This window comes from Melospiza georgiana, chromosome 5, assembly GCF_028018845.1.
Source record: "Melospiza georgiana isolate bMelGeo1 chromosome 5, bMelGeo1.pri, whole genome shotgun sequence".
Taxonomy (NCBI): Eukaryota; Metazoa; Chordata; class Aves; order Passeriformes; family Passerellidae; genus Melospiza; species Melospiza georgiana.
In genome coordinates, this window is record NC_080434.1 from 23,189,744 (window position 1) to 23,203,097 (window position 13,354).

The 13,354-nt window shown below is 42.5% G+C and overlaps 1 protein-coding gene across 1 annotated transcript in view; it reads right to left on the minus strand.

The window, feature by feature from the left end:
• Window positions 1-12,677, minus strand: part of SMARCAD1 (SWI/SNF-related, matrix-associated actin-dependent regulator of chromatin, subfamily a, containing DEAD/H box 1) — a 40,288-nt gene extending 27,611 nt beyond the window's left edge. The window contains exons 1-4 of the mRNA XM_058024977.1: window positions 12,624-12,677; window positions 12,199-12,413; window positions 5,045-5,210; window positions 1,708-1,885 (exon numbers count right to left, since the gene is read on the minus strand). Coding sequence (XP_057880960.1) covers window positions 1,708-1,885; window positions 5,045-5,210; window positions 12,199-12,400 — 546 coding nt within the window. The 5' untranslated portion in view covers window positions 12,401-12,413; window positions 12,624-12,677. The remainder of the gene's footprint in view (window positions 1-1,707; window positions 1,886-5,044; window positions 5,211-12,198; window positions 12,414-12,623) is intronic.
• Window positions 12,678-13,354: the final 677 nt, after the last annotated feature.

Here is a 13,354-nt window from a genome sequence, read left to right on the forward strand (position 1 = left end):
AACCAGGAAACTTTACAGACTAATTTAAACGCATTTAGCTTTATAAATGATGATAGCCTTGTATGGTACTAAAGATATTTTACTGTAATGAACTACCATATCTCACTTGCAAGGAGTTACCTGTAGATTTGTATTGTACACTGGACAATGGCCAAGAGTTCCCACATCAGCTTAATCAGAATACATTACAGTAAGTTCAAACCTACCCTTTGCCCCACTGGAATACTGAAATCTTTGCATGTTAAATGCCATCAATGTTAACTTGCACAGTGTTTCATCTACTGGAAGATGGCAGCGATTCCACTGCATTTCATCAGCTAGCTCATTCCAACAACAGCAGTTACCAACTGGGATAGCCATAATTAAGCTTAAACATCACAAGAAATACTTGAAAAATTTTCTATACACTGGAGTTCACTGTTGTTGAACTTACCTAAAGGTGTTTATTTGAAGTGTGTGTCTATATATTCACTTTTATAGATATCCAAGTTCCCATGCATGTGGAAATGTTACACAGTTGTACTTCCCCTAAAATGTTACTTTTACCCTTTGGTATTAACAAAACAATAATCAAAAGCTGCACGGTGTTTGCATGGCAAGGCTTGACAGCAGCAGGGGCTACAGAGGTGGCTCCTGTGAGAAGCCACCAGAAGCTTCTCTGGCATCCAAAAGAGCCAGTGGCAGTCAGATCCAAGACAGTCCTGCTGCTGGCCAAGGCCAAGCCCATCAGGGACAGTGGCAGCACCAGTAGATAACAGGTTAAGAAGGAAAGGGGGTAGGGAAATAGGAAGGATCAACACACCTGCAGCAGGAGAGAGGAAGGGGAATTCATGAGAGAGAAATGGCCCTGCAGACACTAAGGCCAGTGAAGGAAGGGCTAGAGGTGCTCTGCTGGAGCAGAGATTCCCTTGCAGCCTGTGGTGATGCCCATGGTGAGGCAGCTGTGTCCCTGCAGCCCATGAAGGCCAAGGTGGAGCAGAGATCCACCTGCAGCCCATGGAGAACAGCACAGCAGAGCAGGTGCACGTCCAAAGGAGGCTATGACTACATGGGAAGCCCCCTGAAAGCAGGATCCCAGCAGGACCCATGGAGAGAAGGCCCCTGCTGGAGCCGTTTGCTGGCAGGACTGGGGACCCTATGGAAGGGACCCACAAGGGAGCAGCTTGTTCCTGAAGAACTGCATGCCATGGAAAGGGATCCAATCTGGAGCAAGGGAAGGGTGTGATGAGTCCTCCTGCTGAGGAGGGCTGATGTACTGACTGCAGCCCCCATATCCCATTCCCAGGCCTCGCTAGTATGAGGGGGGAAGGAGGCAGAGAAAATCACAAATACAGTTAAACTCCAAAGCAAGGGAGGGGTGGGGGGGAAGGTGTTTTAAGATTTGCATTCATTTCTCATTACCCTACTCTGATCTGATCAGTAACAAATTAAATCTTTTCCACAAGTTGAGTCTGTTTTGCCCATGACAGTAACTGGTGAGCAATCTCTCCATGTCTTTATCATGATCCACAAGTCTTTCATTCTATTGTCTTCCCTGTCCAGCTGAGAAGCAAAGTGACAGAGCAGCTTTAGTGGATACCTAGCATTCAGACAACATTAACTCACCACAAGACTGTACCCTGTAATGAAGTCAGAAGCTTAGAAAAACTGCCTATAAAATCCTATAAAATAATCATCAAAATAAATCAAAGAACTTAGCATTATTACTTTTAATAACTCTTGGTCACTTCTTTGGGGAAAACGTTCCTTCATTGTTTGCAGCTTTGAGTTCCTGGTATCCTTCTCTAGATGCTCCTTCACAGCTGGCTGCTGCTCCCCGCCATTTACAAGTGCCTGCTGGGCCATTTCCTCCTCAGGCCAGTCATCATCATCAGATGGTTCAGAGCTACAATGTACAGGGGAAGAAAAAATAATTAAAATTCTTTTTGCTTATGAATGTTCTACTCTACCAGAACATTACTGTAAACTAACCCACCAGGACTGCACAAAATGCACTGAGATGCATTCAGTAACACTGAATCAACTTGCAGGCAAAGGGACACCTCTACTCAGGACAAAGTCAGGCATGTATCAAGTACAGTGTCCTCTTTGCACTAAACAATTTCAACTTGGCAAAGGAAAGAAGGGAAGAATGGACTAGCAAAATAACATCACTTACCCTCAAATTATCAAAGATTATTGATAATTTAATAACAACCATCTTAATAAAGTTTAGCCACTTGAACAGTTTCAGCTACCTGAATTACATCAGACTACCCCAAGTTTAAAATAAACAGCCTTGCTAGTGTTTATTTGCCCAACAGACAAACAGATGTAGATTAGGTTCTTTGTAAACACTTTCCAGGTGCAGTATTAACTCTGTCCTAGCTCTTGGCTCACTGAGAAAGAAAATTCAAAGCTCCTTGTGCAGCATCTTAAATGTATAAATGTGGCAAGAGCCTTTCTGAAAAAAAAGATAACGTTCTGAATTTACTGAAAGACTGATTATTAACGCTAATTTGCAGGAAAAGCAACCCCTATGTATCTTCCAGAATATTAGCTGCACAGATAAGACTGAACCCAAGCACCAGTCTCCCATCCTCCTTCCTCCCATAGACAATAAAACCTGCTTTTGGGAAGGCAAAATTAATGGAACCATATGGAGTTTGCCATTTAATAGGGACTTCACCATCAGAAAGGCTTGCCTGCACGTGCCTCTACATAAATACAGGTAAAAGACTAAAAATAAACCTGCTTTTCCTCACTATATCTTTCTTTAGCAGTTGCAACAGGCAGATTGCATTAGAATTCTGGAAAAAAATTGATATGTATCACTTACATAGAAGATACACAAAGGGTAACTGTTCATCAAAGAACTATTTCCTCCCTTTTCAAAAGGCACACACAGCTACTAGGACTCTCTAGGTTACTCTAAAGAGTAAGGAAGTAACAAGAGAGAATCCAAATTATTCTTCAGTCCATCAAGGCATTGAGTTGTAAGCCTCAAAACATGAATCCTCCTTCCACTTAAAAAAACCACTTCTTTAAGTATCATATTAAAATCTATTGGCATTTTTCTGATCTTTTTACCTTGATAAGGAAGGTTTCTTGTAAAAAGTGCATATGAAAAAGAAAAAAATCAATCCAAATGAAAATGGTGACACTGCAATTATCCTATCCTTTCCTATCAGGGAATAACATCTAGACACTTTTCAACAAAGCGAGAGTTGCATACATCATAAATCTTGTCCTCTGTGTATAATCACATTCTTATCAAGCATAAAGAAACACTCATTTAACTGCTGAGCAACTCTGACCCAAAAAATCCTTGTGTTAGATTCTGCTTTTTTTTCCAGACAGCAACCCTCTGGTAGCACAAGCCATGGCAAATTTTCTTTAGGAAAGATGTGTTTTCTACTCTAAACTTTCCACTTTCTGTTCTGTGCCTTGTTCAGAACAAGGGAAGCTAGGATACTCTGTAAAAATGAAGTAAAACCCCAAAAAACCCCACAAACTAAGTAACACATGCACTAAAATGCACAATGCAGACAATGAATTGAGTGATTCCATGCAAAGCCATAATTCAGCATGAGCCAGAGCTAAGCCTGGACAGATCCCAGCTAACTCCTGCCCCACTCTCCATTTGTTTGTTAGCTCAACCAGAACAGCCACTTGTGCCACAGCCCTGTGGGCTCTGTGCACATCAATCTGCACCCGAGCTGGCACACTGGGACAAAGTGTCAAGCACTGAGGTGCCTGGTGGCTACACAGGAATACTGAGGAGCACAAGAGGATGTAGTCTCATGGTCATCAACCCCACCAGGGAGTCACCTTGCTGTCCATCTCTCACTCCCAGCAACAGCAACACAGCATAGGAACAGGAAGCAATGGCTCTACAAGTTGCATCCTGCGTGGCTTATCAGCATCAGCTCTATATGACAGAAAACCCCTTGAGCTGCTTCCAGGTGGGATTGATCCCAGAAGCAGAGTAACTCCATTCACACAGCACTGCACACAAGCCAATTTGATGCATGCAACCAGCTGGCCACCTCTGTCTCCTTGCACAATCTACAACTTAAATCACAGGCAGAAGCAGGAGCTCACTTGTAACTGCTAATACTTTTCTCCTTTTCAAGTAGCTCCCTTAAGTTGAAACTTTGGGGGGCAAACACTAAAAAAAGAAAAACAGCACAACATCAGCATTTCAGGTAACAGCAGTACAAAAATGCATTATTTCACTTCTGCTGTAAACCCCTAATAACTCCAGGCTCTGTGTAGGACTGAAAACCTGACAAGAAGCAACAACTGTTAAGGCTGCAATTCCCACACAAGTTTTCTGCCCATTAATTCAACTAGACTATCAAAAAAGCAGGTAAAGCCATCTTGTTTTGCTTAGCACAAGAACATCTAGAGGGCACAATCACCACACAGACATAACTAGCAGGGGTTCCTTTACACTGTTGCAAATGGCTGCAGATGCCTATCTACATCTTGTCTCACCTGCTCTCTCAACACTGTCTTTTCAGCACACACACAAGCAACTCCTGCACAGTGACTCTTCCCTCTCAGCACATTCAAAAACATAAATTCCCAAATAACTTAGGAAAGAAATAATTTTCACTGTGCATAGGAAACACACCATACAACTCATACTTAAGTTTACCTCAGGACTTGTACAACATACTGAAGTTCTATTTGCTTCCCTGTCAAATATAGCTGCATATACAAAAAAAAAAAACCACAATTCTAACAGTTGAAAATTAGTAAAGCAAGTGTTTTATGTTACGTTTTCAAATTGCACTAAAAGGATTTCAGAAGGGCAAAGGCACAAATGCATAAATGAACAAACACCACACGTTTCAACATCACAAAACTCCTCCCACTGAGAAAATGTTTTACCAGGATACTTCTTCCCTGGAAAACCAGTAAAGTTTAGTTAGGGGCAGCTGAATCCCAAAGGAGCAAACAAGAACTTAACCTAGGCTCCGATTTTCACTTCAGGGTTTGAACTGACAACAGCCCCTGGGGGTGCAGAGACGGGACAGAAATGTGGCTCAAAGCGTACATTACGGCCACCTTTGCCCTCGGGGCCTGGGTTCCTTTTCTTCTTGGCTCCTCATCCTCGCTGTCAGACCCATCCAGGAACTGCACCCCTCGCTGGCGCTGCCGCTTGAAGTAAGACACTTTGCTTGTCCTCTGGGCTTCAGGAGTTTCTGGGATGGTGGAATACTCTGTGCAAGACATTTCAATGGGAGAAGAAAGAGGAGACAATGACTTACAACTTCAAATATTTATTTCTACTCAGAGCATCAGGTAGCTATGATTGTTTTCAGAGACACAACAGTCAGTTAAACAGAACTCACTTTCTCATGCACACAGAATTCCTGTCAGCTGCATTTCTTAAAGTGGGAACTTACCTGGCAAAGGATCTTCAGCTCTCTTACACCAAACAATTTTTATATTACAACATTTAAGAGAACATATATTTCAGGTAAATGATTATTTATAAATGAACAAATAAATACTTATTTTTAGATAAATAATAAGCAAAGTCCTCTGAACTACTTCCAGGCTTATCAGAACATGGACAGAAACAAAAGCACATTTCTCTCTTTTCTCTATGAAGAGAGAAAAATTGATGTATAGAGCAGAGAACGTGACAGCTGCAGAGAACATTTTCTCGATGAAAGAAATCTCGTGGAAAATAAATTTTAAATAACACACTGTGGCAGCACTGAATGAAAGGAGAAAAATGATAAATCCTAGAAGTACAAGATATTTGCTGACACAGGAAACTGCAAAGGCTTTGAAAGGCAAAGGCACCCAATAAACTAAAAATATATGGTACCAAATGTTACAGAGTACACTACAGAAACAGAAGAAAACAACTTTAAAATGGAGCTTCATAGTGGCTAAAAGGATGGAGGTGAATGTAACTCAGTGTCTATAAGGAAACATCAACAAGGGTTCAGTGACAGTTCAAAAGAGCAATCATTGAAGGCTTAAGACTTCAGGTTGTTAAAAGCCTTCCTTGTCCAACAATCCAGGAGCCACTCTGGCAGCAGCATCTGAGCTGGGACCAAGACCCTTTTGCAGCTACAGATCCCACATTGACAGAGTCACACCAGGTTTTCCAGAGCACCCTCAGATGTCTAGATCCCCAATATCATTTAATCAAGGTACAGTAACAAAACCACAGCTCCAGCTGGTGCCTCTGAGGAAAAACCCCCCACAAAAAAATCCTGGGCTTTTACACGCTCACAGTCTAAGTGCAAGCAAGTCTGGAGCCATCAGCTCCTGAGTGTCCTGTGCCCTGGCAGGGCCATGGGCACCTGGGACCTCTGTGCAGGGGGTCAGCACTTCCCTGCCCCCTGCCTGGGGCTCTCCCCACCCACAGCTCAACCTGAGCCACTGAGCGACCTGCACTGAATGGATCCCTCTACAAGGTGACCTTAACCACACACAGGAAAAACCCAGGATAAGGGGCAGCAGAGTCAGCCACCAGCTTCTGGGAAAGCTGTGTTTCAGTGATACTACTGTCACAGGAAGTCCTCATGTGAAGAGATCTTCAATTCTCATAACAAAACAAAGTATCACAGGCATCCTCTCCCCCTAAACACACCCATCCTTTTTTAAAACTCATGTGCTTGTGAACCAGGGATGCTGCTAACTCTGGAACCACAGTTTTGGCTAGAAGTAAAGGTAGTTTCTTCTCTCTCCATTCAGTAATGTAGAAACTTGCTAAGTCAAATTACTAGAATGTAACATCAGTTTGCAAGGCTAATTTGCCAGCAGACAGTAGACACAGATGAAGCTAGAATAAATTAATCTGATAGTCAAATGCAGAAAGGAGCCACATGGTGCCTAATTCCATCATCTGGGATAAAAGACCTAGTTTTAGTAGAGTTAGCAAAATCTAAGTCTTTGCTATCACTTTCAAAACACAATCTAGGATTATAGCAATGATTTTTAGAAGAGGCAAAAGTCTCACTTGGCAAATTAATCTTATTTTGAAAAGCCTATACACATGCAAATTCAGGAATGCATAAAAATTATTAGTTCTGAAGTAGTAGTACACTGTTGCAAGACAGACCTCCCTGCATCCAAGATCAACATGCTGGCAGTGGAAGCTTCCTGAGCAATACCTTCTTCTATCTGTCCATTTTAGCAAGGAGATGTGTTGTCCTTGATGCACTTGCTTCATCTGAAAACTGATTAAGTTTTTAGATGAATACAGGAGAGGAGCAAGAGAGACCTTTGGGAACATTATGAAGTTGGGTTATCAGGGCAAAGGCTACCACAATAGGATAGAAATACAAAACACATTAAAATATGTGATTCAATATCAGAACAGGCCTATAAGAAACATGAGAATTTCACATCTATACTGAATTAAGAGAACAGATCAAGGCAGTTTTCATGGATCTTTGCCTTGTAGATTAGACTAAATTTCAAACAAATTCTCCTTGTAAGCAGCGTGACACAGAAATGACAGGTGCTCATGACAACTTTGCTAAGAGGCTTCTTTACTGAATTTAAAGGAAAAACACAAGGAAATTTTACAAAAATATGACAGTCTTAAAAATAGTTTTATTCTACAGTATAAACCTTAGACAAGATTTATATCTAAATAAAGAGTATTTACTATTTCACTAAGTGATTTCTCATTTTACTTTTATTTTATTTAGCAATTACTGTCTAGTCTTCATGACAGCTCCTAACTTCCATATTTAAAAAATGCTGAGTTACCTGATGAAAAAAAAAAGCATTCTCCCTCTCAATAAAAAGCCCAATCTTCTGCACTTCCTCCACCTATCCCACTGAACAGAGTATCCTACTAACTGGGGAGGAAGCAGAAATCACACATTTAATAAGGAATGCTCATTTTTAGAGCAAACTGTAACTTTGTAGAGTAGTAATAGATGAAAGTCATAGCAACAATATGTAATTGTTGGAGGCAGAATTTTCTGATTACAAGCAATTCAAAAGAACTATTAAGGAATACCTGCAACCATAAGACCAGATTTTGACTCTGAGGCCAGAAATAGGAACACTCATAAATATCCCTGTATGCACACATTAACATCAAAACCAAAACCCAACAACAACCACCAATTTTTGCTAGCACAAAAAGAGAATCCACTGCCCTGTAATTCTAAACACAGCCTCCTACACAAATCATACACCTCACTCTGAGAAAGCCAGCTTCTCTCCCAAGTAAAAACAAAGGTAAAACCACAGCAAAAACTGAGGCAATACTTAAGAGGCTTACCACATTTACTAACATTGTCCAACAAGCATTGTCAAATAGAAAGTAACTTCCACCTAGTTTTGGAAAGCAGCATCAAGCACATGCTGCTCAAGCCTACATGGTAATAAGAATTCCCTTTTCAAAGAAAAGTCTTTTCCATTGGCTAAAATAATCCTAAATGTCAGTATTACTCTAAGGTACTTCTTAAAGCTGCCCTTTTAAAACAATGATTACTTCAACATATCTTCTTATGAACCCTTAGAAAACTTCACTTGATACTGCAGTCATCACTTCTTTCCAGAAATACTCCAAGTAGAATTACACTCTATGAACTGAGAATAAGCAAAAAACAAGAACTTCCACAGATCCCAGAGAAAATGACAACAGAACAAAAAAGAGCAGTGCCAGTGCAAGTGAGCTCTGAGCATTATAATCTCAAAGTGTAGTCATTTAGGATACATATTCAAACAGTAGAGAGAGTACATCAACAAAATCAGCCATCAATAATGGGGTTATATATTGTAGTTTAATTTATTTTACAACTTTTATTTCAATTCTTTTTGGAAGCTTAGTAAGCATGCCTTTTTGAGACCTGAATAAAGGCCTCATTTTGAAATTCATGTTGGTAATTATTCTAATTTGTGCACTTCTGGTACAGTTCTGCTCCATTTCTACAACAGTGTAGACTAATCTCATTATCTTAGTACACTGAGCTATTTACAAAATTAAAAACATCTAAATGAAAATTAAGATGCTTGTTTCCTTAACAGATTAAGAGATTCAATAAACATTACTATTGAGTAAACAATACTCATTTGCATGAAAAACTGTAGTAAGCAACTCCAGTGTATTTTTCCAACTCTTTTTAGAGATATCTACCATGTATAATTTGGTGACTGTCCCCAGAATTGGTTTCTATCCCTCAGTAAATGCAGTGCAGAATTATTCCTTACAACCTGGCTGCAAAGTCACTGCAGGTCTGTGTAATTTTGAGCACAGACAAGTGTACAAAGATGAACAATTCTTGTGGCCATCACACCACAAACTGCTTATTAAAGCATAAAGGATGAATGTCCAACACAAAGGAATGAGAAGCACGACCTGCAGACATAAAGGGGGTACAGAAGCATTTACCAATATTAGTTTGTTCTGGGAAAACAAAACTAAAGAAAATAGCTAAAAAGGTAATGGTGGTTCATGACACAACAGACAACATCTGACTACGCTTTTTGAAGATGGATGACATTTAGACAATCCTATACTTTGTTAGATGCATATTTCAGGGCATTTGATAAAACAGAAATATGAAGAAATCTCTTGGAAATTATACTAAACTATTTGTGCTACCAAGGATAAAGATTTTAAAATTCTTTTTAGATCCACACAGTGGTTGGACTATGTCACAGTTGTTAGCAAAAGAAAACCAACCAAGTTTTTAGGGATTTAGTAGCATTTTTGTTTGTATAAGTGATATAAAGATCACACTCCTCTTCTTTCCCCAGTTTCTTGTATTTTACTTGTATCAGTATTTTGTCAATCACTTTGTCCTCACATGATTCACTGAGCATCAGGACAAGTCATTTTGGTGAGCCTGGTGTAAACTGCTCCTCACACAGAACAACTCCATAGCCTGACTTGCTGGTGCAGTTAACAGCAGAGAGTGACAAACTCAGCTTTGGGCATTTCCATGACTACTCAGCAATAACAAACCCAACAAAAAAACCCTGACTGTTTTATTTGACCCAAACCAAGAAAAATTTTGTCTTCATGACATTAATTAGGAAACAAGGAGGACAGGCATCTGCTCATCAAATCTAGTCTTCTCTATTACATTTAAGTGCCTCATATCATGCAGACAAAATCTGAGTGTTTAATTTTTTGTTAACTTCTGTAGACGTAGAAAATGTGATTTCATTTCTTAAAAGGTTATTAATTCTTTAAAGGGGTTACATAACATTCATGTGCAAATAAGTGGGAGAAAAAAAGTAAACCACTTGATCTTCTTTAAACACTCAATATCTGTGAAAGATGAAGCATTATGTATTTGCAGAGCACCACTAATTACACCTCAATTTTAAATGTTAATTAGTGCCCCAGTTCTCCACCAGCATCTGTGCCCATGGGTGTTTATTTCAATTGGACACCTGCTGCAGTTCTGCCTGCTCTTGCACTCTACCCTGTTTCACTGTTAGCCACCACCATCTCCCACCAGTTTTCCTCACAAGCACTCAGCCTGGCATTCCATATCTTTTAGGCCGGCCTTCACCTTTCTTTTTATTACCTTGTATCTGAACTAATGCCTCTAAATTGGGTGTCACATCCCTTCTCCACAGTCCTGCAGAACTGAAGTCAAGGGAAACCAGCATTTTGAAAAACAAGCAGTGAAATCTCTTGGTCCAGCTACATGCTTACACTGACAAAGTCCACAGGCAGATTAAAGGATGAAGCACAACGCCAAAATAAAGTAAATCCCCAAACCACTAAGGCACAAAACAAGCAGCACCATGCATTACTGCACCACTACACTGAGAGCTCAAGAAGGGCCCCTGCACTCAGTAACTCCTCCAGAGCACAGGACAATGATTCACCACCATCAGGAAGGGAGCACCTGCTCCAAAGTGCACTTCCTCAGAGTGCCCATTGTGCCATACAAGCATGGCAAAGACACATCAGCAGGAGCCAGAACTAACAGCTGCTCACGTCTTCTGTAAAGTCCTCCCTGTCACCAAAATTCTTTGCAACAGGTTACTAGTTCCAGACCGGCAACTTACATGCTTTACATATTTAACACAGAACACTGCTTGATATTTACTAATGTAAACACAAGAGCACTCCAATCAACTGACAACAGTCAACCTGCACTAAAGCAAACTTCAGGGAAGAGTAAATATCCACCTTCTGTAATTCTGACTTCATTCAGTGTTAAAAGAGGAACTCCTTGTGCATGAATGGTTCTCTGTTATTACCTAGATAAGGTGTTGTGAAAAACTGCCTTGCACCAAGAGAAAGTCACGTGCCAAAAAATGCAGTTAAACAACATCAAGAGACATTGTTTCATTTTTTGAATAAATGCACTTTCAAAGTCTGTCTGATCTCTCCTGTAACACCTGTAATTTGACAGCTATACCACAAGTCATATGCTATGTCTGAGAAATAATAAAATAATCAGCAGGAGATACTGTCTGTTTCTCAAATGCCTCAGTAACAGGAAAAACACACTGGTGAATGTGATTACACAGCCAACAGCAATTTCAGTCCCTAGTATTAACCAGCAAATCCAGACAATAACAGCACATCCCTACTCAGTCTCAGCCAAAGGAAACTAACACACTATGACACAATCAAGGTTTTGACATTTCCATGAAAACCCCAAGCTTCTGCCCCAAGAGGACAAGCACTACAACAAAACCAGTAACACAGTCAGCTTCTGAGAATCAGTACCAGGTCTCTCAGCTCTTTACAAAACCAGGCCGAAGTGAAAAGAAACTGTTCCCTATCGTTTCAATTCCATCTGTAATGCTCCATGATACATTAGGCAAGGCCTCTACTGAGAAAATTAAGTCTACAGTGTTGCATCTATCAGGCAATTAAAAGTAAAAGCCATTTCTTCCTCGAAAACACTGAAACGCTAGCATAAAATAAGTATCAGTAAATAGAGTTTACAAATAGGAAAACACAACACTCTTTCAACATTTAATCTGAAACTTACTTAATCAATTGAAAAAAACAAGTTATTTCAGAAGGTTAACGACTTGCCTGTAAATGCACATGCTCAATGAGAGCACACACTGCTGCAAATGAGGACACTTTAGTGGAAATTGTTGTGAAAGGTTCGTACAGAACAACACGTTTGTAAAACAAGCAAAGGGGGCAAAACCCAAAATGACAAACACCAAAACAAAAGACAATTACTTCATTTGTAGAAATTAAGGACTTCCACTGCCCTTCATACAAAACACGTGACTCACCAGTTCTCTCTGTCACGTCCGAAGCCGGAGTGCCCGGTCTCTTGTTGTCACCCGCACCTTCCTCCTCCTCCGCTCCGGGGGCCCGCACGGCAGCGCCAGGTGCCTCGGCGCAGGCGGCCGGCGGGGACGGCGACACCGACACCTGCTCCGCGCCCTTCCCCTTCCTCTCGAAGCGGAACCGGTCCAAATTGTAGAGGCTCATGTTCTTAAGCTTCCTGCGGGAAGAGCCATGAAGGGGAGAGAGCCGGCAGGGCCGGTCTAATACAGACAGTAAAACGCTGCCAGAGGAACGCGCGGCCAGGGGCGCTGTCAGGCAGCGGGGAGGCTCCTGCCCAACCATCCATCCGCCCACCCACCCTCTCTCCCTCTCCCCCGCGCTCCCCCGGCGTCCCTCCTCATCTCAGGGCGGCGGGCCCCACACGCACCTGTGGCGCAGCGGGAAAGGCGGCAGGGAGCGGGAGCGGCGGGCAGGGCGGGCCCGGGCCGGCCCCCGGGGCAGCGGCGCGGGCCGGCGGCAGGGCGGGATGGGGCCCGGGCAGCGGCGCGAGCACGGCGCGCTCCCCTCAGGAGCGGGGCGCGGGGCTGCTGCCGGCGCGCGGCGATGACGTCACGGCCGCTACCGCCAATCGCCGGGCCGGAGCGCGCGGGCGCGTGCGCCTCTCGTGTGGAGGGCGGCGGGAGGCGCTGCCCTGTGGGGCGGGAGGGACGGCGGGGCCGGGTCCTGCCTCTGTGGGTTCTGGGGCTGCCGCCGGGACCGAGCGGGTCCAACTCCACACACCGCACCTGCCAGTGACGTTTGTGATTCCAGATCATCGCGTGGTCACACCCCGCCCCACTGTTCCAAGTTGAAAAGTTTGGGCGGAGAGCCGCGGAAAGACCATCATGGGAGATCCGGAGCCCTAAAATACGGGGTCATGCAATCGAAGAATGGTTGGGGTTGGAAGGGTCCTTAAAGACTCCTGGTTCCGAGCCTCTGCCATGGGCAGGGACTGCTTCCACTAAACCAGGCTAAAAACCCATGCAACCTGGCCTTGAACACTTCAGGGATGGGGCATTCACAACTCCTCTGGGCAACCTGCTACAGTGCCTCACCAGGAGCGCTGTAATGAATTTCTTCCGAATGTCTAATTTAAGCCTACTCCCTCTGCGTTTGGAG